We start from the raw sequence: 27,994 nt of genomic DNA, 5'->3' as shown, positions 1-27,994 counted from the left end.
ATGTTTCACCTGAGTCCTGTATCTGAAGATCAAACCTTCTGTTCAGCTCTGGCCATTCCAAAAGGAACCTTTGACATTCCCCTGGTTCATTGAAAGTCCATCTTTTTCCCTGGAAGAGGACATTCAGCCTTGCTGGGTAGTTCATTCTTGGCTGCATCCTAAGCTCTTTTGCCTTCCGGTATATTGTATTCCAAGCCCTATGAGCTTCCAATGTAGTTGCTGCTAAGTCCTGTGTGATCCTGACTGCAGCTCCACGATATTTGAACTGTGTCCTTCTGGCTGCTTGTAATATTTTCTCTTTGACTTGGGAGTTCTGGAACTTGGCTATAATATTCCTGGGGGTTGGTTTTTTGGGATCTCTTTCTCTGGGGGATTGGGGGATAGAAATGGATTCTCTCCATTTCTATTTTGCCCTCTGCTTCTAGAATATCAGGGCAATTTTCCTGTAGTAATTCTTTGAAAATGATGTCAAGGCTCTTTTCCTGATCATGACTTTCAGGTATTCCAATAATTTTCAAATTATCTTTCCTAAGTCTGTTTTCCATAGCAGTTGTTTTTTCAATGAGATATTTCACATTTTCTTCTAATTTTTCATTTTTTGGTTTTGAAGTATTGATTCCTGATTTCTGGTAAATTCATCAATCTCCCTGAATTCTATTCTTTGTCTGAAGGATTTGTTCTCCTCAGAGAGTTTTCTTATCTCTTTTTCCATCTGGCCAATTTTGCTTTTTAAAGCATTCTTCTCCTCAATAACTTTTTGAACTGTTTTATCCATTTGACCTAAGCTGTTTTTTAGTATGCTGTTTTCTTCAGCATTTTTTTGGATTTCCTTGACTAAGCTGCTGAATTCATTTTCATGTTTTTCCTGCATCTCTCTCCGTTCTTTTCCCAGTTTTTCTTCCAACTCCCTCATTTGATTTTCAAAGTCTTTTTTGAGCTCTATCATAGCCTGAGCCCAATTTCTGTTTTTCTTGGAGTCTTTAGATGCAGGAGCTTGTGCTTCCTCATCTTCAGACTGAGTATTTTGATCCTTCTTGGGTTCATTTGCAAAATATTTCTCAATAGTCTTCCTCTTATTTATTATTTTCTTCATCTGTGAGGGTGCTGCACTCTATGAGGAAGGAAGATTTGAAGCAGCTCAAAGGAAATGTGACATTCATAAGTTTAGAGTACCACCCCAGCTGTTCACCTGGACTATTTGTGCCCAACTTGTGGTAGAGCATTCCAAGTTTGTATTGATCTGATCAGTCACAGTTGGACACATTGTACTTTGTCTCAAACATAGTGATGTCATTTGTTCTTCTTCAGTAATGAAGGACAGGAACCAATCAGTTAATGAAATGTGTGTTCAAGATATCTGGCAAGATTTAGTCTTTATTGCTTTTATCATTCCATGTGCTCACTTCATATTGAATTCATTGAAGTCAAGGTATGTATTGATTCCCCAGAGATTGTGATTTTTGTTGGCTTGAAAGCTCCTTGGAATGAAGTTCACAGTTTGTCTATAGTTTAATAAATATATCTTAGTGAGTGTGCTCAGATAGTGTGTCAGAGGTAAACCACATTATCTTCATCAAGGTGTGAGTGACAGTGTGATTATTTAGGTTTGTGCACATGTACCTGCACATGTAATGTTGTGGCTATACCTTTTGGCAGTGAGCTTCCTCTGTTTGGATTGGTCCAGAAGACAGTCTTTTGTTAAAGCTCATTCATGAAGCTATTGTGTCTGGCAAAACTTGCCATGGTGAGTGCTTCACTGGCAGAATTTTAAACACCATTAGGCATAAATAAAATATAAAAAGGGAATCTTTTACTTCTGTGCCATCATGAAGTAGTATAATAGATCACAGTGCAATGAATTCATTAATTAGACCTTAAATGAAACAGTCTTGCTGGCATTTTCATATTTCTCTATTTTTCATTAGTGATCATGTAGAACTAAACCCACTAGTGTTTTCCTGCTCCAGTGCCTTACAAACTTTTAGTCTTAAGAAATGTCACTGGCAACTTAGAATGAAGTCAGGAAGAGCAGTTAGCTCTAAGATCATACAGAAAGAATTAATAGTGGAGGTGACACATTTTTAAAGCCATTTAGAAGTTGATATTTCAGGATACAAAGATTTACAGATGATTCTATAAAAAATGGAATGGACAATTAATACAATGAAAATACATAAATATACAACTACAAATCTGTATGGCTGCTCATCTGCATAAAAATCTTTATAAGGATGATGTGTACAGACATTGAGATGAAATTATGAGTAAAGAAGAGACTGGCTTTCATAGACAGACCTCATTTTTAATATCATGTAAGTGACTGACTGAATGGTACAGAAAAGAGAAGATTCTAAAGTGTCTTTTTTTATTTAAAAAAAGGAATATGATAGAAAAGAAATGCCATCTTAAAGGCTTTCCTCAACAGGCCGTCCAATCCCCCACATTTATAGTTTCATTTTACAACATTATAATGGATGCAACTCTGAAGATAACTTTGTTTATTATTCTGCTGAGTACCGACGTCAAAATGTAAAATAGGGAGAGATATACTCATCTAAGGTACTCATGTATGTCATCAGTGATAGCTTGCATAGCATAAAAGTCTCTTGTTCGTGGCACAGTTTTCTAAATGTTGTATTTGCATGTGAAATTGTATTAGTTGCATTCACTCACAGGAGATGACAAAGCCAACAAAACCGTGGTTTAACCATATACACTAAAATGGAAATTTTAAGTATATGGAAAATAAATATTGTCCAACTATGGCATACAGTTGAATGAACACAGTCTTTGGAGTTATTTTTCACTTAATTTGCTTTCCTTGGCTAGACATTTGATATATCTTGGGCTCAGAATCAGGCAAAGGAGAGAGGACTTGATTCCATCTAGTCAAATACACAGTGCTTTCCCAGGGTCAAAGGCAAAGTATTTATTTATACCTTTAGATTGATCAGTGCCAACATGAGATAGTCTTAGGACATGAACCTAGCCAAATAACTTCAAATCTGGATCACTTAAGTCATATATCCAGACATCATTTCATTGAATGAACACACACTGTTACAATCAACTGAAAGAAGAATGAACTAGATCAGAAGATGTTAAGTTTGCATAAGAAAAGTTGGAATCAAAATTTATCACTTCAAGACAGTGAACATTGTGAACTCATTGAATCTATATGGTAAAGGAGATGTTGTAATTAGCTAGGACTTAACAACAAGATAGTAGAAGAAGAAGATACGATGGCACTTCAAGCATGACCTAAAGCATCATTTGGATGAACATGTGATTTGCTTTTGATCACAGATATTGTTAAGTGTTTAATACTGTTGTAATACAAATAAAAAATAACAGAAAATTTAGTGATTCTTTTTTTAGGTTTTTGCAAGGCAAATGGGGTTAAGTAGCTTGCCCAAGGCCACACAGCTAGGTAATTATTAAGTGTCTGAGACCGGATTTGAACCCAGGTACTCCTGACTCTAAGGCCCGTGCTTCATCCACTACGCCACCTAGCCCCCCAAAATTTAGTGATTCTTTCAGTGTTTATTAGCCTACTGTTTGTAAAGTTTACTGTCATCCAGATGTTGAAGGTGTATTTGGCTAACTGGAAGACATCTGGCATCATTTGCAATTCACTAGCAGCACTGAACACCTTTGGGTCTCTGTTGTCTGTTACTTCTGTTTTTTAGTCAGAATTTTTACAGATTCCAAAGTAATTCAATAATATAGCAAAGTGGACAAATTTTATTGTCATTATCATTTGATCAAATTAGTAGTATGTGTATGTTTTTTTATTTTATTTTTATTAAAGATATTATTTGAGTTTTACAATTTCCCCCCAATCTTGCTTCCCTCACCCACCCCCACCCCACAGATAGCACTCCATCAGTCTTTACTTTGTTTCCATGTTTTACCTTGATCCAATTTGGGTGTGATAAGAGAGAAATCATATCTTTAAAGAGAACAGAATTCTCAGAGGCAACAGGTTCAGACAATAAGATATCTGGTTTTTTTTTGCCCCAAATTAAAGGGAATAGTCCTTGTACTTTGTTCAAACTTCACAGCTCCTTATCTGGATACAGCTGGTACTCTCCTTTGCAGACAGCCCAAAATTGTTCCCAATTGTTGAACTGATGGAATGAGCAAGTCCTTCAAGGTTGAACATCACTCCCATGTTGCTGTTAGGGTGTACAGTGTTTTTCTGGTTCTGCTCATCTCACTCAGCATCAGTTCATGCAAATCCCTCCAGGTTTCCCTGAAATCCCATCCCTCCTGGTTTCTAATAGAACAGTACTGTTCCATGACATACATATACCACAGTTTGATAAGCCATTCCTCAATTGAAGGACATTTACTGGATTTCCAATTCTTTGCCACCACAAGCAGGGCTGCTATAAATATTTTTGTACAAGTAATGTTTTTACCCTTTTTCCTCATCTCTTCAGGGTATAGACCCAGTAGTGGTATTTCTGGGTCAAAGGGTATGCACATTTTTGTTGCCCTTTGGGCATAGTTCCAAATAGCTCTCCAGAAGGGTTGGATGAGTTCACAGCTCCACCAACATTGTAATAGTGTCCCAGATTTCCCACATCCCTTCCAACAATGATCATTATCCTTCCTGGTCATACTGGCCAATCTGAGAGGTGTGAGGTGGTACCTCAGAGAAGCTTTAATTTGCATTTCTCTAATAATTACTGATTTGGAGCATTTTTTCATATGACTATGGATTACTTTGATCTCCTCATCTGTAAATTGCCTTTGCATATCCTTTGACCATTTGTCAATTGGGGAATGGCTTTTTGTTTTAAAAATATGACTCAGTTCTCTATATATTTTAGAAATGAGTCCTTTGTCAGAATCATTAGTTGTAAAGATTCTTTCCCAATTTACTACTTTTCTTTTGATCTTGATTACATTGGTTTTATCTGTGCAAAAGCTTTTTAATTTAATGTAATGGAAATCATCTAATTTGTTTTTAGTGATGTTCTCCAACTCTTCCCTAGTCATAAACTGTTCCCCTTTCCATAGATCTGACAGGTAGACTAATCCTTGATCTTCTAATTTGATTATAGTATTGTTTTTTATGTCTATGTCCTGTAACCATTTGGATCTTATCTTGGTAAAGGGTGTGAGGTGTTGGTCTAATCTAAGTTTCTTCCATACTAACTTCCAATTATCCCAGCAGTTTTTATCAAAGACGGAGTTTTTATCCCAATGGCTGGACTCTTTGGGTTTATCAAACAGCAGATTACTATAATCCTCTCCTGCTTTTACACCTTGTCTATTCAACTGGTCCACCACTCTATTTCTTAGCCAATACCAAACAGTTTTGATGACTGATGCTTTATAATATAATTTTAGATTGGGTAGTGCTAAGCCATCTTCATTTGCATTTTTTTCATTAAGCTCCTGGCAATTTTTGACTTTTTATTTCTCCATATGAATTTACTTACACTTTTTTCTAACTCATTAAAGTAATTTTTTGGAATTTTGATTGGTAGGGCACTAAACAGATAGTTTAGTTATGGTAGAATTGTCATTTTTATTATATTAGCTCTCCCTATCTATGAGCAGTTGATATTTGCCCAGTTATTTAAATCTGATTTAATTTGTGTGAGAAGTGTTTTATAATTGTTTTCAAAAAGATTGTGAGTCTGTCTTGGCAAATAGACTCCCAAATATTTTATATTGTCTGAGGTTACTTTGAATGGGATTTCTCTTTCTAGCTCCTCCTGCTGTTTCTTGCTAGACATGTATAGAAAAGTTGAGGATTTATGAGGGTTTATTTTATAACCTTCAACTTTGCTAAAATTGCTAATTGTTTCCAGTAGTTTTTTAGATGATTTCTTGGGATTCTCTAGGTAGACCATCATGTCATCTGTGAAGAGTAAGAGTTTTTCTACCCCTGCTTTTTTTACTTCAGCTGAGGCAAAATATATTTTGCTCCAACCTTTTACCTTTACTCTATATGTATCTCTCAGCTTCAAATGAGTTTCTTGTAAGCAGCATATTGTAGGATTCTGGTTTTTAATCCACTCTGCTATTTGCTTACGTTTTAAGGGAGAGTTCATCCCATTCACATTCAAGGTTACGATGAATAATTCTTTATTGCCCTCTGTGCTATCTTCCCTCTGTTTCTATTTTTCCCCATTTCCCTCCTTTTTATCCATATTCCCCAGTATTTCGTTTTTGAATACCACTCCCTTTAGTGTGTTTGCCCTCCTATATCACACCCTCCCCTTTCTTTCCTCTTTCCCTTTTCCCTTCCCTTCCTTTTGTTATTTCCCCTTATTTTCCCCACTCCCCTTCCCTTTCTCCGTCCCCCCTCCCCTTTTCCCCTTTTAATACTTGAAAGGTTAGATGTTTTATAAGTTAACTGAGTATGTGTAGGTTGACTTTTAGCCAAGTCTGATGAGAAGAAGATTCAGGTGTTTCTCCTCTGCTCCCTTCTTTCCCTCTATTACCATAGGGTTTTTGTACCTCTTAGTGTAATGAGATTTGTCCCATTCAATCCCCTCCCTCCTCCTGTCTCTTTCCTGTACCCCTTTTTAGGGAGGTAGTATATTTTTTTAGATTATTCTATCTAGGTCATAGAAAATTCTGAGTGTCTGTCCCTTCTAGTTCAGTATATTCTTATTGAATAGAGTCAAAATTCCTAAGGGTTATTAGAGTCTTTCTCCCAAGTGGGGTTAAAGCCAGTTACATCCCATTAGATAGCAGTCTCATGGATAGGTCATGGATGTCCATCATTTCTGGCTAGGTATATTCTCTCTGTTAGAGTTACATTTCTCAGGATTTATGAGAGTCTCTTTCCCCTCCCCCCCATGCTGGGGTATAGTCAGTTTCAACTTACTGGATTGCATTTTTTTTCCTTTTACCGCCCCCCCCCATTTTAACCTTTTCATGTGTCTCTTGAACCTCCTTTTTGATGTCCAAATTTTCTGTTTAGCTCTGGTCTTTTCATCAGGAATTTTTGGAATTCTTCCATTTCGTTAAATGTCCATCTTTTTCCCTGGAAGAGTAGGCTCAGCTTTGCAGGAAAGTAGATTCTTAGCTGCATTCCAAGCTCCCATGCTCTTCGAAATATCTTGTTCCAGGCCCTTCCATCCCTTAGAGTTGATGCAGCCAGGTCCTGCGTGATCCTTACTGTGGCTCCTTGATATTTAAATTGTTTCTTTCTGGCTGCTTGCAGGATTTTCTCTTTTATCTGATAGTTCTGGAGTTTGGCCACAACATTCCTTGGTGTTTTCATTTTAGGATCTTTTTCTGGTGGGGATCAATGTACTCTTTTAGTAACTACTTTGCCCTCTGATTCCATGATATCAGGGCAGTTTTCCATCACTGGATCCTGTAATATTAAGTCCAGGCTTTTTTTCTCTTCAATGTTTTCAGGAAGTCCTATAATTTTCAGGTTGCCCCTCCTCAATCTATTCTTGAGGTCAGTGGTTTTGTTTATGAGGTATTTTACATTTGCTTCTATTTTTTCTGTTTTTTATTTTGTTTAAGTGATTCTTGCTGTCTCATGGAGTCATTAGTTTCTGTACACTCCATTATTTTTTTGGGGGGAGGAGTTTTCTTCATTAACCTTTTGCAACTCTTTTTCCAATTGGTCAATTCTACTTTTGAAAGAGCTTTCCATTTGACCAATTGAGGTTTTGAGAGAATTAATTTCTTTTTGCATTTGCTCGTTTGAGGATCTGAGAGAATTATTCTCATTTTGTAATTGTCCAGTTGATGATCTGAGAGATTTATTTTTCCTTTGTGTTTGTCCAGTTGTACTTTCTAAGGTATTAATTGTCTCTCCCAAAGTTTTAAGCTCCTTGCTTATTCAAGGAAGTCTTTCTGTGCTGGAGACCAGACTGTATTCTCCTCAGAGGTTCCAGGTCTCTCTGAGTTGGGGTCTTTCCCTTCCAGGAATTTTTCTCTGGATCCACCTTTCTGCTGACCCTTCCTCATTATGCTAAGGACCTTGAGTTGGGTGGGGCTGGCTCACGGGGGCTTGAGATTGCTGAAGGCTTTACTGGGTGCAGTTTCTCTGGCTGGCCAATAGGAGGTGCTGGTTGCCCTCTCTGGGGTGTCTGTGACCTTGGTTGGGAGGCCTTCTACCTTTGCCCGAAGGAAGGAGTTGGAACTGTTGAATTCTTTTGCCTTCACTCAATGGTGGGCTTTACCCTGGCCTGAGGTCATTCCTCAGCTGGGCTGGTTCTTCTGCTCACACACCTGGGCCTGAGGCAGAAGTAATTTGCCTTTGTTTGAGGAGAAGCCTCTGTGCAATGGAGACGTGCCCTCAGAGTTTCTCAGACCTGAGAAGCCTAGGGATGGTGTCTGCCCTTCTCCTGCCCAGATCTCTTCCCCCAGCCTGGTCCCCGAGCTCCAGGGGGACAGCACCAACTCCAGTGCTTCTGCTTCCCCGTGGACCCAAGCCCCTTTCGTCCAGCCCCACCGCTGATCCAGCAGGTCCAGCTCTTGGGCCCTCAGACTCCTGGTTCCAATTCAGCTATTAATCTGGCTGATCCCAGGCTGTGTCTCCCTCGGAGCCCAGACTCACCTGCCAGTATTCAGCTAAGGGTGCTGTGGGCGACAAATCCTGAGGTAGATCTTCCTCTCCTGGATTTTCTTTCTGGGTTTCCTGGTAGAGGTTTGTTTCATGTGATTGATGGGGAAGAGATCAGGAAACTTTAGAACTGTGCCTGTCTTCTCTCTGCCATCTTGGCCGGAAGTCACATGTATGTTTTGATTAAAAAAACTATTAAAATACAATTTCTGTAAAAATTGCTTCATTCCTTGAATTTTGGAGGGGATGTGGGAAAATTCAGACACTAGTGCATTTTTTTTTAGGTTTTTGCAAGGCAAATGGGATTAAATGGCTTGCCCAAGGCAGATTTGAACTCAGATACTCCTGACTCCAGGGCCGGTGCTGTATGCACTGTGCCACCTGGCTGCCTCACACTAGTGCATTGTTGATGGAGTTGTGAATTACTCTAACTTTCTAGAGAGCATTGGTGGCTTGAAGCAGATCATCTAATTACTTCTACTGGTAAAATCCCAGATCCGCCTCCTTTCCCTTCCTATTCTCTATTGATTGGTAATCCATTCATCAAAGGTATTTGCCACTGTCATGGAAGATGTGGAGATCATGTTGAAATAGAAAATATTTGTATTTGCCAATGACACTGCAGTAAATCTCCCCTCACTCCAGTTCATCTTTCATTCAAATTGTCAAAGTGATCTTAATAAGGCTGTGTCAACTTCCTACTCAGTTAACTCGAGTGATTCTCTACCTCCTTCAGGATCAAACATAAAATTCTTTATTTGGTAAAAACTCTTCCTTACCTGCTCTGACCCTTTCTGTTCTTCTTACATCTAATCCCTCCTCTTCCCACTTGTACCCTTGCCCCGGATCTCTAATGCAGCATATTATCAGTGATGAATGGCAAGTGATTAATGACAAAATATTACTATATATCTAATTGGAAAGGGAAATGGCAAGTCATTGAGTTAGATTTACAAGTGAGGTATGGATATAGCCATCATATGCTCTAAAACATTAAAAGAATAAGATGAGGCACTGTAGTTTGTTAGGTAGGTCATCTATAAATGAAGCTTCCCAAGTAATTATTCCAAGCTGTAGAATCACCATCAATCATTTTTTTTTTTTTAGATTTTTCAAGGCAATGGGTTTAAGTGGCTTGCCTAAGGCCACACAGCTAGGTAATTATTAAGTGTCTGAGACCAGATTTGAACCCAAGCACTCCTGACTCCAGGGCCGGTGCTTTATCTACTAGCCACCCTAACAGCCCCACCATCAATCATTTTTAAGCCTGTTGCTTTCATATAATTCATAGCTAATAATAGCTAACTTTAAGTTGAACCAGGTGCTACACAGATATTATTTTTCATTTTATTCACACAACAACCCTGGGAAGTAAATGCTGTTATCCCCATTTTCTAGATGAGAAAACTGAGAGTGACAAGAGTTTACCTAGAGTCATAGAACTAGTAAGTGATTGGTGTCCATGATGCCACTTAGTAGCATCTAGTCCATGAAAGACTTATCTAAATCACTTGAAATCCAGGCTGTGGATCAGGAACCTCCAACTTCAGAGATATTGGATAGGATTTGGTCTGGAACTTGGATTTGCCATCACTTGTTCTAGGCTGTTCAGCAAAACTAGAGACTTTTTTCTTTAAGAGCAATGTTATCACATTGTTGTGAAACAGGAAGAAAAGGAGCATGCCTCAAAAATGATGTGAAGTTAAGTGTGTTTTTCTAAACTAACTGCTTTGCCTTTGCCCCAGAATACAATATTAGTTAAAACTTAGGAACTTATCCTCTAGTCGAATTAAAAGTTTATCTTTGTCCTAGACCTGCCCTGTACTTTCCCACCTCTGCTTCAAGGGTTTCTCTTTGCCTAGAATGTTTCAGCCTCTTCAGTTTTTGCCTTCCCTCACCCCCCCCCCCCAAAAAAACCCCACAAACACAAACTTGTCCAATTGGTTTCTCTTCCATGATGCTTACTCTCTCATCTGATTGGAGAATTATATTATGCAACATTTATGTAGCTTAAGGTTTTCAGAGAGCTAGCATCTCATTACCTAGATGAAGTATCGATTCAGAAAATTTGTGGATTGAACAACTATCAGTATTAGAGACAGGGTTTGAACACAGGTGTCTATTTTTCCAAGTTTATTGTTCATTCCACTGTACAGAGCTGCTCTCTCATAATGTTTTACACTTCTCATCTTAATCTAATTTGTAAGTTGTTTATCTGTGTTCAGTCTTTACTTCAGATATTAAGCAATTTATATGAACCTGTGCATGCCATTTATCTGTAGTCTGTGCCTTAGGGTCCTCATCTGTACAATGTAATAATTACCTCATAGGGTTGTGTGAGGATCAAGTGACATAATAAATATAAAGTACCTTTCAAACCTTAAAGCATTAATAAATGTTAGCTATTACTATTTGCTATTATTTTTTATCAAACACCTATGTGGTGAAACAGGGGCTACATCCCGAGTCTGGAAGTCTTGAGTTCAAATCCTACCTCTGGCACTAGCTTTTGATCCTGGGCAAGTTGAGACAGTAGAGATAATGTTCTTTGACTTTTTGATAAGTACTATTAAAGGAGAGGTAGCCTGTAGTAGGGTTTTGCACTATACCTCAGTTTCTTCATTTGTAAAATGGGAATAATAATACTGATACTAATAATAACAATGATACCTCCCAGGGTTTTTAAGAGGATAAAATGAGATAATATTTTTAAACTTCTTCTCTTTGACTAGACTTGGTCCTCCGAGGTTGGGGATTATGTAGTATTTATTTGTAATCCTGGCAGAACTGAGTAGATTTATTGTGTTGAATAAATTGTTGTAGAAAGATCTTAAATTGGTTACCAGATAATTATAGTCTTTTTCAATAGTCAGTAAACATTTATTAAATACTTACTATGATTTGATAAGAGCTATGCTAAGCTCTAGATATTCAGATAAGAAAAAAAAATGACAGTCCCTGCCCTCAAGGAGCAGCATTGGAGATGAAACATACTGGGGTAGAAAGAGCACTTGTTGGGACTTGGAGGTATAGGAGGAGGGACCCCAGAGACCTGAGGCCCAGTCCTAGCTTTGACAGTGTAACTTTGGACAAATTATTGTTCACCTGCACTCAAGTTTCATTTGTTAAATGAGTAGATTAGATTAGATGAGCCCTCAGATTCTACTTTGAAACCTTTTAAAACACTAAGATCTCTGCAGAAAAAATCCTTAATATGCTACATTTGAATTTTGAAAGTGCGGGATGTATGCTTATGTATGAGTGATAAAACTGAAGTCTTCAAAAATGAGTCAAAAAAGTTCCATTTGATAATATGACTTTGAGAGATAGTATTAACTTTGTAGTATTTTTTCCACTTAAAAAAATTTTAAACCTTGTTTCACTCAGCAAAAATCTAACTTATAACCTTCCTAACTCAAATCTTACCCTCCTCCCCAATTGAGAACAAAAATACCCCCAAACCTGTAGTTATTCACAACATGGACATGTCCATTTTTTTTAAAATCTTATTCTGCATGTTCTCTTATCAGGAGGTGGTTAGCATGTTTTATCTTTAGTCCTCTAGAATCGTAGCTGGTTATCAAATTGATCAGAGTTTCCAATTCTTTCAAGGTTGAATGTCTCTGTCAGATCATTGTCATTGTATGAATTGTTCTCCTGGTTCTGTTCACTGAACTCTGCATCACTTCACGAAATCTTCCCAGGTTTGTCTGAAATAGTCTTGTTCATCATTTCTTAAAGCTCAGTAGTATTGCATCATAATCATATACCATTTCTTGATCATCCATTCACCAATTTTAAGAAACCCTTTTAGATTCCTTTTCTTTGCTACTGCAGAAAGAGTTATATTTATACATCCCTGGAATTTAGGACAAATCCCTCCTTTAATCTACTCTCTAATTACCCTTCACCTCTTCTCCACTTTCTCTCCTATTTCTCTGTTGAGTGAAATATCTTTCTCTGCCTTCTCCATGGCAGATTACACTCCATCTCTTGACTCAGTTTTTTTTTTTTATTGGCTTTTGTACCTATGCCTGTAAATGCTTCTCCCCTCTTCATCTCTATCTCCTGACTTCCTTTAAGATTCAGCTCAAATTCACCTTCTTTAAAAAGACTTTTTTCTTCTACCTTTTGCTGTTAGCTTCCTTCCTAAATTCTTTTCAAGAAGCTCAACCATGTTCTAGATCTTAATACAACCATTACCAGTGTCTTCTGTAAACAGAGGCATCTACAGTGAATTCTCTTTTGATTTCCCTTTGATTGTCTTTTACTGAAGTTGCAACTTCCCTTGGTGATTAATTGCAAAATTGGGAAGAAGTCCAAAAGTCAAACTTTTATTCAGAGCATGAAGTCCATCTCCAGAATCACCATCATCCAGTATCACTGCTATCAGTTCTGGAGAACTCACTACTTGTTGAGATAACCCATTCTATTTTTAGATAGTTTTGATCCTGGGCAAGTCAGTTAAACTCACTATACCTCAGTTTCTTCATTTGTAAAATGGGAATAATGATGATGATGATAATAATGATAATACCTCTCAGGGTTTTATGAGAATAAAATGAGATAATATTTTTAAACTGCTTCTCTTTGACTAGACTAGAGGTTGGGGATTGTGTATTATTAAGGTGCCTCATATTTTTCTTTCTAGTAAAGTCCTCCACTCTTCACAAAAGATGTGATTATGGGTTTTGCAAAGTTATTCCAGTGTAACACAAGCTCTACTACTAAAAAAAGTGTCTGAGAAAATATTAAAATTATTGACCCATTTGTCTACTTTCTCATTATCAATAAATTCTTTATGGGAGCAATAAACATATATATGAAAGATATAGTTAATAAAGTAATGAGAAGGGAATGTAGGCTTCTGCCAATGATATTCTACAGTAGACTATAAACTACAGTCATATAATTCATTCAAAACTTTAGAGAATATAAAACCTTATAATACTACTTTTTAACCAGAAAAGCCCTTTTGATATAGAAAAACAAAAATACTGCCATATAAACTTTTCTTCCATATTTATAACTGCAACCATGAGATTCCTGGAGACAATAGAGATAATGTTCTTTGACTTTTTGATAAGTACTTTTAAAGGAGAGCTAGCCTGTAGTAGATGGGAAGTTGGTCTTGAAAACCTGGTTTTTAGTCCTGTCTCTGACATATAACTGACTCTGTAACTTTAGATAATTCACCTAATTAAAACTATAAATTACAGAAAAGATGCTTACCCAGAATCTTAGAGGAAATTCCTTACAAGTAATTACTTCTACTGATAAAATCCCAGATCTGCCTCCTATTGCTTCCTATTCTCTTTTGATTGGTAATCCACTCATCAAAGGTATTTGCCACTGTCATGGAGGATGTGGAGGTCATATTGACATAGAAAATATTTCTATTTGCCAATGACACTGCAGTAAATCTCCCCTCACTCCAGTTCATCTTTCATTCATTTGTCAAAGTGATCTTAATAAGACTGTGTCACCTTCCTACTCACTTAACTCTAGTGATTCTCTGCCCACTTCAGGATCAAATAGAAAATTCTTTATTTGGTAAAAACTCTTCTTTACCTGCTCTGGCCCTTTCTGTTCTTACAACCAAATCCTTCCTCTTCCCACTTGTACCCTTGCCCTGGTTCTGTAATGTTTTTTCCTCTCAAAATCACAGGATCCATAGCTTAAAGGTACTGTAGAGGTTTCTAAGCTCAAATCAGATTAGGAATATTTTCTACTTTGGACAGTCTTAATGCTATAAAGGCTTTTTCTTTCTTTGAACTAAAATATCCCATTGAAACTCCTTCAAATTCTGCCTTCTGGGGATAAACCAAACAACTCTACTCCTTTTACCTGTTTCAGGTACTTTGAAAGCAGCTATTATTATGTTCCCCTTAATCTTGTCTTCTCCTGGTGAAATAGTTCTTTTATATAATTTGTATATGGTAAAATTTACTGTGTGTATATATATATACATATATATATATTTATGTAGATATAGTTATTGCCCTCCAAATTTTCTAAAGGCAAGTTGAAAACTCATGAATTTAGGCATCTAAGAGGTAAGTGCAGAGTACTGGACCTAGAGTCAGCAAACCTGAGTTCAAATTCTACCTCATTTAATCACTCAGTATTTCTTAAATATGATGTGCAGACTCTGCCAAGCTCTTGTTAATGTGTAAGCCTGGGAAAGTCATTTAATATCCTATGTCTTGGTTTTCTCATTTGTAAAATGGGGACAGATTTATCTTCCTAAAATTTTATAAGTTCCAAATGAAAGAACTTGTAAAGTGCTTTGTGAACTCTAAAGAGCCATATAAATACAAGTTACTATAGTTATTATTATGCATTATAAATAGATGTTATTTTAAATTCAGCAGGGGAGTGTGCCTTTGGAAAGACTCCTGGTGAATCCATGTATAAGATGATGAATCCTTTTGTACAATGCCTAACCCCACACATATATTGTAAATCTGGATTTTTGGGATTTTCTTTATTTACTTACCATAATACAAGACATGTTGCTGTTCTAAGAATAGACCTTTTTTCTCATTCACTTGATCCAGAAAAAGATATATTTATGCTCATTTTTTTCCTTTGGCTGATAGCCAGTTTTCAGCTCATTGAGACAAATTTTCTCCTTTCTCTGGGTCTAAATTATTAATGTGTGACACATTTCATAGCATTCTTGGTGAAAACTGAATTGTATACTGTGATATGCTGTGCCTCATCCTCATTTGCTAAATGTTAATATCATCAGAGAATTTTTAGCAAACTAGTCAGTTATGATGACTTTCAGTCCTAGGGAGACATTTGATTCTTACTTCTTCAAATTCCTATCCCTAAGTGAAGACTGCGATGTAGTGCATGAATCAGGAGAACAATATTTGATTCCAGGTTTTTCCATTTTTATTTACCAGGTATATCTTTGACAAATCATTTTACTGTTCAGAACTTCAATTACCTTGTTTATAAAGATAATCATATTTAGCTATATTCTGTCAAGGATTAGCCAGTCTAATTCAACAGATCAATTAATCATTTATTAAAAAGATAAAAATTTTATTAAGCACTATGTATCTTCCCAGGCACCTTGTTAAATACAGGAAAAAACTAAAACAAAACTTTTTGGGGGAGAAGGAAATCTTTGATCAGATTAGAAATATACTCTGATAAATAAATGCAAGATAATTTGAAAAAAGGAGAGAACACTAACCCCTCTGGATGTTTTGGTAGATAACTCATGCAATCACACACACAGAGAAGGGAGGCTGAATAATTTAGGGAGCAGTTTGTAAGCCAGTTTGATTGGTAGGTAGATTGTTTGATGGTGAGTAATGTGGAATAGAATTTGAGAGGGAAGCTGGAACCAGACTGTGAGAGGCTTTCTTTAGATGTCAGGCTGAAGAATTTTTATTTTATCTTAGAGTTGCTCTTGGAGAGCAACTGAAGATTTTTCAAACAGGGTATGACATTGTCAGTTCTGGGTTTTAGAAAGATTATTTTGTCATTTTTGTCAGATTTAGGCTTTGGAAATACTATTTTGGTAGCTTTGTGGAGAGGGGAGAGACTGGAATTAGAAGAATAAGAAGACTGTTGTAGTCTAGACTAGAGATGATGCTGACCTAAAGTATGATCAAAGCTTTTGGAAGGGAGTAGAGATAGAGGATTATAGATGGAGATGCTTTGGATCAAATGTAGGATTTTAAGGAAGTAAGTCTTGTACAGACAGCTAGGTGTTGTAGTGGATAGAGTACTTGTCCTGGAGTCAGGAAGACCTGGGTTCAAATGTTCCCTCAAATACTTTATAGTTTTTTACCCTTGACCACATTACCTAATCTCTGTTTGCCTCAATCCATTGAATAAGGAAATAGCCAATCATTCTAGTATCTTTGCCAATGGACAACACTGGCTTGCTGAGTCCTTGCAGTCATGAAGAGTCAGACATGACTGTACAACAAAATTCTGTAAAGTACAATATACATATACATATATATATATATATGTATACACACACACACACACACACACACACACACACATATAATTCTGGAGTGTTTCCTAGCATCTGGTACAACATACCCTCCTATTTAAAATTTGGAACCTTTGATAGGAAATCTAATAGGCACTGATTCAAGTTATGAAATGATTTCTGTTGTTAACTTCTCTTTGCTCTTTTTCAACAAATTCAGTAAATAGTTATTAAGTTGTATTATATATCAGATACTTTGTACTGACTGTTTAATGGTAGCAAATCACATTTTTTTGTCATCTAACTTAAACATTAGTAGATTATAAAACATAAAATTACGTGCACATAAATATGAAAGAAAGCTTACTGTGATTAAGTGTATGTGGTTTTTTTTTGTTTGTTTTGTTTGTTTTTTAGTTTTTGTAAGGCAGTGAGGTTAAGTGGCTTGCCCAAGGCCATACAGCCAGGTGATTATTAAGTGTCTGAGGTTGGATTTGAACTCAGGTCCTCCTGACTCCAGGGCCGGTGCTCTATCCACTGTGTCACTTAGCTGTCCCCCATTTTTTTTTTAATGGACTAAATACACCATACAGTTTGTTTATTTTACCTGTTTTCAGTTCAGTAAATGCTTTTGAATCACAGAGCTCTATGCTAGGGTCTGGATAAGATAAAAAAAATTAAAGAAAAAACTTAACACATCCTCTTCAGAAGTTTGCAAAGTAGTGATAATGTTATCATTTCTGCCATTTCCTGTTTGGGGTTTGCTTGGCAGGGATGCTGGAATGGTTTGCTATTTCTTTCTCTAGTTCATTTTATAGTTGAAGAAACTGAGGTCAGCAGGGTTAAGTGATTTGCTAGCAGGTGTCTGAGGTTCCATTTGAATTCAGTTCTTCCTGACTCCAGGCCCAGCCCTCTATATGAACTGCTCCACCTTGCAGCTTTTAGCTGCTTTAGAGTAGGAGATGCAATGTAGGCACAACTAAATATGATACAAAGTAGAAAGTTTTTTTTTTTTTTTTTTTTTTTAGGTTTTTGCAAGGCAATGGGGTTAAGTGGCTTGGCCAAGGCCACAGAGCTAGGTAATTATCAAGTGTCTGAGGCCAGATTTGAACTCAGGTACTCCTGACTCCAGGGCTAGCCGCCCCAACAAAGTAGAAAGTTTTAAGTGAATTTTATTGGTACAAAACAAGTACCCTAGAAAGGCTGTGGCTGGGAAGAATGTTTATGATTTCAGAAACACAAGTAAAGGTATCTAGAGGAAGTAGCATTTAAGGTAGCTAGGTGGCAGAGTGGATAGAGCACTGGGGTTTTGAATCCAGTCATTTACTAGCTGTGTGACCTTGGGGAAGTCACTTAACCCTAATTGCTTCACATCCAGGGCCATCTCTAGTCATCATGGCACCATAGCTGACCACTGGGTGACTCTAGAGGAGAAAGTAAGGCTGGTGACTTTGCACAGCTCCCCCTCACTCAAATCCAATTCACATGCTTTTCAGTAATCACCTCCTTGATGTCATGGGCGTCTTCAAAAATGAAGAAGAAACTTAGGATTTCATTAGACTAGAGATGTGAGCAGAAAGTATTCCAAATAAGTCTCAACAAAGGAAGAAGTGAGATGACATGGAGTATGCATCGTGACTTACAAGTGATGTAATTTGATTAGAGAACAACTACTTCGATTAATTTCTATGTATGAAACATTTGGATCAACAAATTAAGGATCAAATAAGCACAAGTATTTTGTTTGAGTCATTCCTCTCAATAAATTTGCTTTCTCATTTACATGACTCTTCACTAATTAGTGTTCTAATCTTCCTTTACTCAATTCCAATTAAATATAACATTTAGAGAAGCGTTACTTGATTCTATTTTTAAGCTCTTTAAAAATACCAACAGTTTCCATATTGAATTTCTAAAAATAACTGTTATCTGAAAATATTATTCTTCAAACTGTTATCACTAGCATAATTATATACCAAATGTGAACTTATTTGTTCTGCTTTCTGCATTTTTAACATCTTAGGTCTTTTACTAGCAATTCCAACAAAGTTTTATTCTTTTTTCATTATGATTCAAATATTAAATATGATCAAATGACTTCTATTAAAATGATCAAATAGGTATAAGTGCTCATGTTCACTTACTATATTGCTTTCCTTCTTGATCATTAGACTTTAAGAGTCTAATGTGCTATTGTTTTAAATGCTTCCTGTATATCAGAATTCTATGATTATAGTAGATCAGAGTCAGAATCATATATCTACTTCATCTAATTAATAATTCATAAAATATCTCTGATGTAGAATACACTGTATTAAAGCCCCTGTGAGGATAAGGGATACAAATATTAAATGAAACTTAGTTTTTGCTCTGAGAGAGTTTATACACTAGCATATCCAGAGCATATCTTAAGGGAGGAAACTATTTAAAGTCAGTATGTCTTTGGATTACACATCAGTCTGCTCAGTGATTTTTATCCCTTCATAGTATCATAGGACCTTTTACTTGGAATGAGCTTCCAAAGTCATTCCAAGTTCTTCATGAAGCATGAATCCCTCTTACAATTGTCTTCTCTGCTTGAACATATTTAGTGACAGATTCATTGCTCACATGCAGCCATTTATTTCTTTGTTAGAAATCTCAGGGGTGGCTAGGTGGCGTAGTGGATAAAGCACCGGCCCTGGAGTCAGGAGTACCTGGGTTCAAATCTGGTCCCAAACACTTAATAATTACCTAGCTGTGTGGCCTTGGGCAAGCCACTTAACCCCATTTGCCTTACAAAAACCTAAACAAAACAAAACAAAACAAAACAAACAAAAAAACGAAATCTCTAGGGGCATCTAGAAGTGAAGTACTTTAGGATGCACATGCTTTGTTGAATGGTAATTCTGTAATATTATGTTTATACAAAATGAGCACTATGATAATTCATGGTAAAATTGCTTGCCTTTAAAAAATCAATTCTTTTTTAATCAATAAACATTTATTAGTACCTGATACCTACTTATTTTTATGTGATTTTTGTAAAGTGCAGGGCATCTGGGTAGTACAATAGATATAGCTGTGGACCTAGAGTCAGGAAGACCTGAGTTCAGATCCAACCTCAGACACTAGCTGTATGACCCTTGGGAAGTAACCTAACCAGGATTTAGGCAAGTGACTTAAAAACTAAAAATTTTCAGAGGCTATTTATCAGAATAGACGAGTTCTAGTAGATCTGAGTTCAAGCACAGCCTCACACTGTTATTAGTTTTGTGACCCTGGTCAAGTTACTTAATTTCTGTCTGTCTCAGTTTTCTCAACTGTAAAATGGGAGTAAATAATGGCATCTACTTCCAGGGTTCCTAGAATTAAATTAGATGTTTGTAAAGCAATTAGCACAGTGTCTGGCATGTAGTAGGAGCTTAATAAATGCCTCTTTCCTTCCTTTGCTCTTTTTTTCCTTCCTTCCTTCTTTTTTTTCTTCCTTTATTCTGTCCTTTGAGATCAAAGGAATCACATTTATTTGAAATATAAAGCTGACTCTTCTTCAATTTTGCAGACTTAGTGTGCCTTCTTATCCTTTGCAAACCATAAAATAAAAGTCTGATCAGGTCCTAACATCTATAAAAAAGGCCTACTTGCTATATCTCTTTACAACTTTCTATCTCCTATCTGTATGTCTTTGCAGTCTCTCTCATTCCCGTACTTACATGCTCCATCTGTCAAACCAAGTGCACTCCTTTCTTATGTCTCCATCTGCTACATTCTATAGGAAGACTAACCTGTCTTTCTCCCTAACTCTTAAGTCCCCAGTCCTATTAACAACTGTTAGTACATCCTTACCTCCAGAATTTGCCTTGTATTTACTCACATATTTTTTGTGAACTTCCTTGGTAGACTATAAACTCTTGGAGCATATCTTTGCATCCATGTTGTTCAGTCATTTTTCAGTTGTGTTCTATTCTTTGTGATCCCATTTGAGGCTTTCTTGGCAGTGATACTGGAGTGATTTGTCATTTCCTTCTTCAGCTCATTTTGCAGATGAGAAAACTGAGGCAGACAAAAGTCTGAGGTTGTATTTGAACCTAGCACTCGACCCATTCTACTAAATAAGGAACCTCTGAAGCTTTTTAAGTAAGAGGTTGATGTGGATTGACCTGTGCTTTGGATTTCACTGTTAAAGTTATATGTAGGATGGACTGGAGAAGACAAAGTATGGAAAATTAGGTTTCTGTTACAATGTCCCTGGTGAGAGTTGAGAAGTGACTGAATTAAGGATTGTGTGGATGGAATGAAGTGGCAAACATAAGAGATGGGAGGGAAGAAACACTAAGATCGGGGAATTGATGGAGTTTGCAGAGTTAGGGAGAGTGAAAAGTTTAGAATTACTCATTCTGAAGCTAGGTAAATGGAAGGATGGTGATGCCTTCAATAGGAAGAGGGAAATTAGAAGAAGGCTCTGTTTGGGGGGGAAGATACAATTTTGTTTTGAATATGTTGAATTGGAGATGCCTGCGGGATGTCTACATGGAAAGGACTTGCACAAAGTTGCTATGCAGGATAAATTTAGGAAAGTGAGTACTACTATATTTGTAGATCTGGGAACCTTTTTCATAGAGATAACAGTTGAACCCATGGAAACTAGTAGTCACCAAGGCATAAGGGAATAAAGTACAATGAAAAGGTGCCAGTACAGATACTTTAGGTACACCATAATTAGGGGATAGGACACTGATGATGATTCAACACAGAAGACCCAGCAAGTAACTGCACCCATATTATTCAGTAAAATGACGTTTATCCCCAGGCTTGTTTTGTTTCTTTATTAGTAAATTTTCAGTTCTTGATTTGGTTTATTATTTTATGCTCTTCTTTTGACTTTTGTTGTATTAGGTGTGTTCAGAAAAAAAATCATCAAACTTAAATAACAAGATTCATGTGTGATCTTGTCAAGGTGACCTTTCCAGTTATAGCATTCTTTAGTTCTATGATCCTGTCTCTCTTTATTTATAAGAAGGCAGTAACACTTTTTACTACTTACTTTCTAGGGTTGTTGTGAGGAAGACATTTTGTGGTAGATAGAAATGTGAGTGATTATCATCATTATCATTATTTGCTACTTTGCTAAAAATTATTTTTCCTGTACAGATGTAATTCCTCATGTTTAACCTGAAATTGAATGGAAAAATAAACAGCTTAAGTAATTTTTTTCTTTGTACCAATTTAATCAATAGGTGTGTGAAACTCTTGAACCTCCCAGCCAGCCTTCGACCTCAGAAAATGAAAAGCTTACTAGGTCAAAACATGTCAACCAAGAGCCCCTTCATCTACTCTCCAATTATTGCACATAATCGTGGAGAAGAGCGAAGCAAGAAAATAGGTGAGTATTTTTTAACTCCATGGGTCATGTTTTTGGATTTGCATTTTCTTCACTCTTTTTTTTCCCCTTTGATTTGAATGAGTGGTATTTGAATTTAAGAGTACATGCATTTATTTTGTAGATTTTCTATAGTACTTTAGATGTCCAACTATCCTGAAAGGTATTTGCATATAGACATGATTTGTAAAATACATAGTAAGATTGGTTTTTTTCCCCTCATTTCCCTCTTTCTTTACACTTTCCCATTTGCCGATCTCATTAGATCCTGTGGGTTTAATTAGAATCGCTCTGCAGATGACTCCCAGATTTTGGAATCTTATTCTAGTCACTTAGCTCCAGCTCTGTTTCACTAACTGCCTACGGGACATTTCTAACTGAGTGTTTCATAGGCACCTCAAATTCAACATCTCTGAAACAGAAATCATTATCTTCCCTGCCAAAGTCTTAGGTTTAAATACCTAGGTTTAAAATCTTAGTTCACAAAAATTAATGGTGTAGATATCAATATACAAAAATACATGTGAAAAAGATATATGAGTTTTAGTAGACTTGGGGTGATCTGGCAGTGTGTCTTGGGAGCTAGCATTCTAGCATCGTGGTTTTAGAATTGGAAGGGGCCTTTGATATCCTGTAGTCTAACTAATTCATTTTGCAGATGAAGAAATTTAGGTACAGAGATGTTAAGTGGCTTAGCTGAGATTATAAAGATAACAAAAGCACCTTTTCCTAATCAGTGGCATGATTTTCAGTCCTTGGATTTTTTTTTTTTTTTTTTTTTTTTTTTTTTTTTTTGCATTTGTGACAGTGACAGTGTGTTTAGGATGCACAGCTTCAGTAAGGGCAAGCAATATGTTATTCCAGTTAAAGATGGTAGAAAGTAGTATGAGATGTGGTTAGGAATGAAATACTTTTTCAGATTGTGGTAGGCCTTCATTGATAATATCACTTGATAAATTTAAAGTTGTATTCTTAGGCAAGGCATACCAATTTAGTTTGGGTCCTTGCGATATCAGTATCTATTTCCCCACAAAATATTACTGAGTCCAATTCATGAGATCATGCTAATGACTGAAAACCAAACATAAAGAATTCCAACTTTGTATCCCTACACTTTCAATTAATGCAGAAATGAGTCATGACTTCCTAGAACTGAAACTCAAATTGGCAAGTTCTAACAGAAGCACATTTAAATATGAACAGTGAAGATGAGGAGGAACCCTAACATTCAGAAGTAAGGGAAATTGTTTTATACTACTCTCCAGCTGTTATATCACATCTCTCAGTAAAAATGTGACTCATGAGAATGTAGAAAACATCTAGTTGATATGTAACCATGAACTATTGCTGCTGTTGAGTTTTCTTGGTTTCTGGATATTGTAAGGAGAAAGTTTAACAATCTGATTGCATTAACATTTCTCCCTTCATGTCTAGTAGGCAGTAAACTCTTTGAGGGTAGGGACTGTGGAATTTTTTTCCACATGGATATTCTCATTACTGAGCAATGTTTCTTGCACATAGAGGATGCTTAGTAAATAGTTCTTTAATGGAATTGGAATTTGTTGAGTTCAGTACTTCTGGTTTTCCTCCTTTGGACTACCCATATGCATATTTATTTCTTTTCCTTTTCAATTTCTTACTGATACTGCCCTCCCAAATTTAACTTTGAATGTATTTTGCATTTACTCAGGTTTGTACATACTTCTTTTCTAAAAGAATATAAACTTCTTAATGGAAGGATTTTTTTTTTTTGGTCTTTGTCTCCCCAGTACTGAATATGTAACTGGCACATAAATAGGTATCTACTCATTGATTAACTGTTCAGTCAGGCTGCATCCTTCACTAGTTATCCTTAAGCTGCCCTGAATTTGATGGGAAGATGCATGGTATATTTTATTAAGAGTTAAAGGCCCTTTACTTTGGAATAGTGAGAAAGAAAATAAATGAAAGGGTTTCTTGCCCTCAAGAAACTTATTATCTTGTCTTTTTCTAATTATTTCATATGTATGTCTTATTTTACATGAAGAATGTTTGCCCCCTGAAGACTGATCCTTGCTTTCTGCCTCTTATGCATTGTCTCCTAGTGCTTAAGACAGATGTTAATAGTAGGCAAAACTAGCTTATTTGGTTTGATTTACTGTTCTATATATAAAACCATCAGAAAGGGAGAGGATTTGAACTATGGGACAGAAAGACAGTAGCTGCTGCCAGTAACCCTAATGATGAAAGCATTTATATACTTTATCTTTCTCCTACCTCTCTATCTCCTCCTTTGGGAAAAAAGAAGAAAAACAAAATCTTTATAACAAATGTATATTATTGAATAAAATAAATTCTCACATTAGCCATATCCAAAAATACATATCTCATTCTGAATTTGAGTCTATCATCTTTCTGTCAGGAGATATATAGTGTGCATGCTGCATCATCAGCCCTCTAGAATCATGATTGGTTAATGCATTGATCAATTTTTGTTATTCAAAGTTGCTTGTCTTTACAATATTGCTGTTGTATAAATTGTTTTCTTCACTTCACTTCACTTTACATTAGTTTATACAAGAAGTATCAGATTTCTGGTTCAGCAGAGGACTGAAACCATCTCCTTCATAAATTTTAATGGTATGATAATATTCCATTATATTAACTTAATATAATTTGCTTAGTCAAAATGGTAAGTCTCAAAAGGTGTTATCTAGGACCTAACTGTTTCTGACCTTATGAATTAAGAGTCTGATTGCCCAGTCCCCTTGATATACACTCTCCTGAACAATTTCATAAGCTTACAGTATAGACTACCACAGAAGACTATAACAAGGGACATGAAATGAAAAAAAAAATAACGAATACAGAGATCTATGGAAAACCACCCAGGTACCCAGACTTCCTAGCTATGTAGTTCAAAAGAAATTTAAACTGTGACCTGCTCTCCCTGTCAACACAATCAGCCCCCAGATTTAGGAAACACCAGCTTAGGTTCAAGTACAAATAGGAAGTTTTCAGAAGATGAAATCTGAGTTATCAGCAACTATTTGAAAAAATATTCTCATTCATTAATGCAAATTAAAGTAACTGACTCTGTGTCATAAGATCTGCAATAGTTGTGTTCCTGACAACACCTTTTGGCACCTTTTTCTCTCAAATTTACTTGTGTCAGATTTCTGGTAGTCAGAAATCTCTGAACCCTGACCCCACATCTAAACACACACACACACACACACACACACACACACACACACACACACACAAAACTTTTGTCTTAAAAATTTATTCAGAGATCTAAATTGAAATCAATGTATAGATGATGCAAATGTGCACGATTGCTCATTTAAATCTCAGCTTGTTTTCCTGATGTTACTAAATATAAAAGCATTTCAAAGAAACTTATTCTGAGCATTTAATATAATAACTATATCATCCACAGTAGAATTAACCTCATCAGCCCCTTGATAAATAGTTTGCCTGCTTAATTGATGTGATTGCCAGGGAAACAAGATACAATGCAATGTATTCTGGTTATTCTGAACACAATAGATAAATAGTAGACAATTTTGTCTGTACTTAATCCACTATGTGTTCATTAGGGTGAACTGATGTTTTCTAGTTAAACATATATCTATATACAATCCCAACCCATTCCTACCATTTCTTTTCTTCTCAACTTGTTCTAGTGAAAGTAGGGCAAGGTAGAACTGGGTCCAGTGACTGGAAATTTTAGAAAGAAAATATTTTGGCTGAGTATTAGAAGGAACTTCTTAATAATCTTGGCTCAAGATGTAATGAGCTGATATTGTAAATGGTTTTCTTCTTGAGATCAAGGACAAGAACTTCCTTTCTTTCCCCCTCCCCCTCCCTGGAACTCTTGTGATTCAATTGACCAAACCAATCCACCCCACTCCATCCCCCACCCTCCCACTGCTGAGGCTCTTCTTGTAGTTGTTCTTTCCTGGTTTTTCTTCTTGGATGATCCTTGATTCCAGAAGCAAGTAGCATTATGGTCAAACCTCTAAGAGGCAGAGCTAAAGAAGGAGAGCATCCCTAGGAAAGGGAACAGAGTCATAAGATGGAACTATATGACCAAGGAAGACCAAGCATCAGGGTTTAATTGAAGTATAAAAAACATGAAGCCCATGAAGAAGAGGAATATAAGATTTTTTAAATAGTTTTCATCAGTGTGTTAATTCTGTTTACTCTTATTTGTAGTCATACTTCTTGATTTGGGCTGTATTACAAAGGGCTGATACTTGGATAAAAGAAAAGCCAGGCCATTGCTTGGTCAGCACTTAAAGCTTTTCATCTCCCACTATCTACCTTCCTTGGCTTTAATATTTCTATATTTGAGTATAATTTCCTATACTTCCAGCTTTCCCTGTGCCTCCTTTATTCTAATTCTTTTTCTGTCTCATTGAAGTCCTTGGTCATTCTACCCAACCTTGCTTTCCTTAACCAGTGCTTCTAGTTTGTCTTCCTATTTTCTCTTATTAATCTTGAACTTTTAATTAGCCACTTTTTTTTAACTCCTTTACCTCTAAATTCCTTTGTCTTTTTTTCCTATGAGCATCCCTTCCTCTTTCGACAGTTTGCTTTACATCACTGCCTGGATGTCACATAGACAACTGAAACTAAACCTGTCCAAAACAATTAATTTTTCTAATTTTTACCCCTTCTCTTAACTTCCCTCTTTCTGTTGAGAGTGCTGCCTTCTTTTCAGAATCCTCTCCATATCTAAGCCAGTTAGTTGGTGAAGTAGATAGTCAGCCTGAAGTCAGGACTACCCTGGACAAGTCATTCAACCTTGTTTGCCTCAGTTTCTTCATCTGTAAAATGAGCTGGAGAATGAAAATCACTCCAGCATCTTTGCCAAGCAAACTTCAAATGAGGTCTTGGAGAGCAAAAATTCAGTCCAGTTATCAAGTCTAGTCAGTTACCCTTTTTCAAAATCTTTCACTTCTGTCCTTTCTCTAACTCACTTGAACCTTCCCAGTCCAGGCCTTCATCCCTTCTTCCTTGGAATATTATATAATTGGTTTTCTTGCATCTAGTTTTTTCTCTCTTGAAATCATCTCATAAATGGTTACTAAACTGATAATCCTCAAGCAGAAGTCTTTCTATGTGATCCCCTGCTCAAAAAGTTTCATTAGTTCCCTATTACCTTCATGTTAAATTGTAGACTTCTCTGTTTAACTTAAGGTTATCTCTAGCCTATATTTCTGTCCTGTTGACATATTCCTCTTCTTTGTGGACTTTGTGTTTTCTGCATTTTTTTTATTTTTTTGCAAGGCAATGGGGTTAAGTGGCTTGCCCAAGGCCACACAGCCAGGTAATCATTAAGTGTCTGGGACCGGATTTGAACTCAGGTCCTCCTGACTCCAGGGCTGGTGCCCTATCTACTGCGCCACCTAGCCACCCGTGTTTTCTGTGTTTCAACGAAACCCTCATGCTTGCTCTTTCTTGGCTAAATCTTGTCTCTGTTCCCTTTACTAGGAATGCTTTCCCTCTTTAACTTTGTTTCTTGGAGGTTTGACCCCAATTCCAGCTGCTTCAGGGAGCCTTTTTTGATACCTTGGTCTCCTTTTTTGGTTACTGTGTATTTATTTTGTACATGTCCTGTATTTGCTTATCTGTGAATGTACTTTATTCTGCAGGAGAATTTGAACCAACATGAAGGCAGAGACTATCTCATGTTTCTTTTGTGCCCTAGTGTCTAGACATAATGAGCAATTAATAAATGTATGTTGATTGACTTTGACTTTGTACCACCTAGTCATTTACTACTTAAATATACCCCTATTCATTTACTACTTATATTTCACATGTGCCCCTTATTTTTACTATGCTAAGGTTAGAACATGCATCATTTTTGTTTTGAGACTAATAGTATCTTTTTGGTAATATTTTTGTTACTAATACTGGACTGCAGGTTTTTTGAGTAATACATCTGCTTTGTCTGCTTATCAGTATAAATTGAACAGTAGGTATCTGAGTGAGTTATCATTGCAGCAGGAATGTTGCATTTTAATGAATAAGAATCCTTAAAAGCAAATTTTCATGCTGTCTTTCTTGACATTTGAAAACTTTTATCAGATAAAATTTTATCTTTTATCTTTGGCTTTTGACT

The 27,994-nt window shown here is 36.4% G+C and overlaps 1 protein-coding gene across 2 annotated transcripts in view; it reads left to right on the top strand.

Annotated features, from left to right (window-relative positions):
* Positions 1–27,994, top strand: part of TRAPPC9 (trafficking protein particle complex subunit 9) — a 1,041,075-nt gene that overhangs the window by 165,094 nt on the left and 847,987 nt on the right. For both annotated transcript variants that reach the window (XM_074202721.1, XM_074202720.1), the window contains exon 11: positions 21,737–21,882. In XM_074202721.1, the coding sequence (XP_074058822.1) occupies positions 21,737–21,882 (146 nt within the window). The remainder of the gene's footprint in view (positions 1–21,736; positions 21,883–27,994) is intronic.

This window comes from Macrotis lagotis, chromosome X, assembly GCF_037893015.1.
Source record: "Macrotis lagotis isolate mMagLag1 chromosome X, bilby.v1.9.chrom.fasta, whole genome shotgun sequence".
Taxonomy (NCBI): Eukaryota; Metazoa; Chordata; class Mammalia; order Peramelemorphia; family Peramelidae; genus Macrotis; species Macrotis lagotis.
The sequence above is the reverse complement of the archived record's forward strand: the minus strand, read 5'-3'. Positions and strand labels throughout refer to the sequence as shown.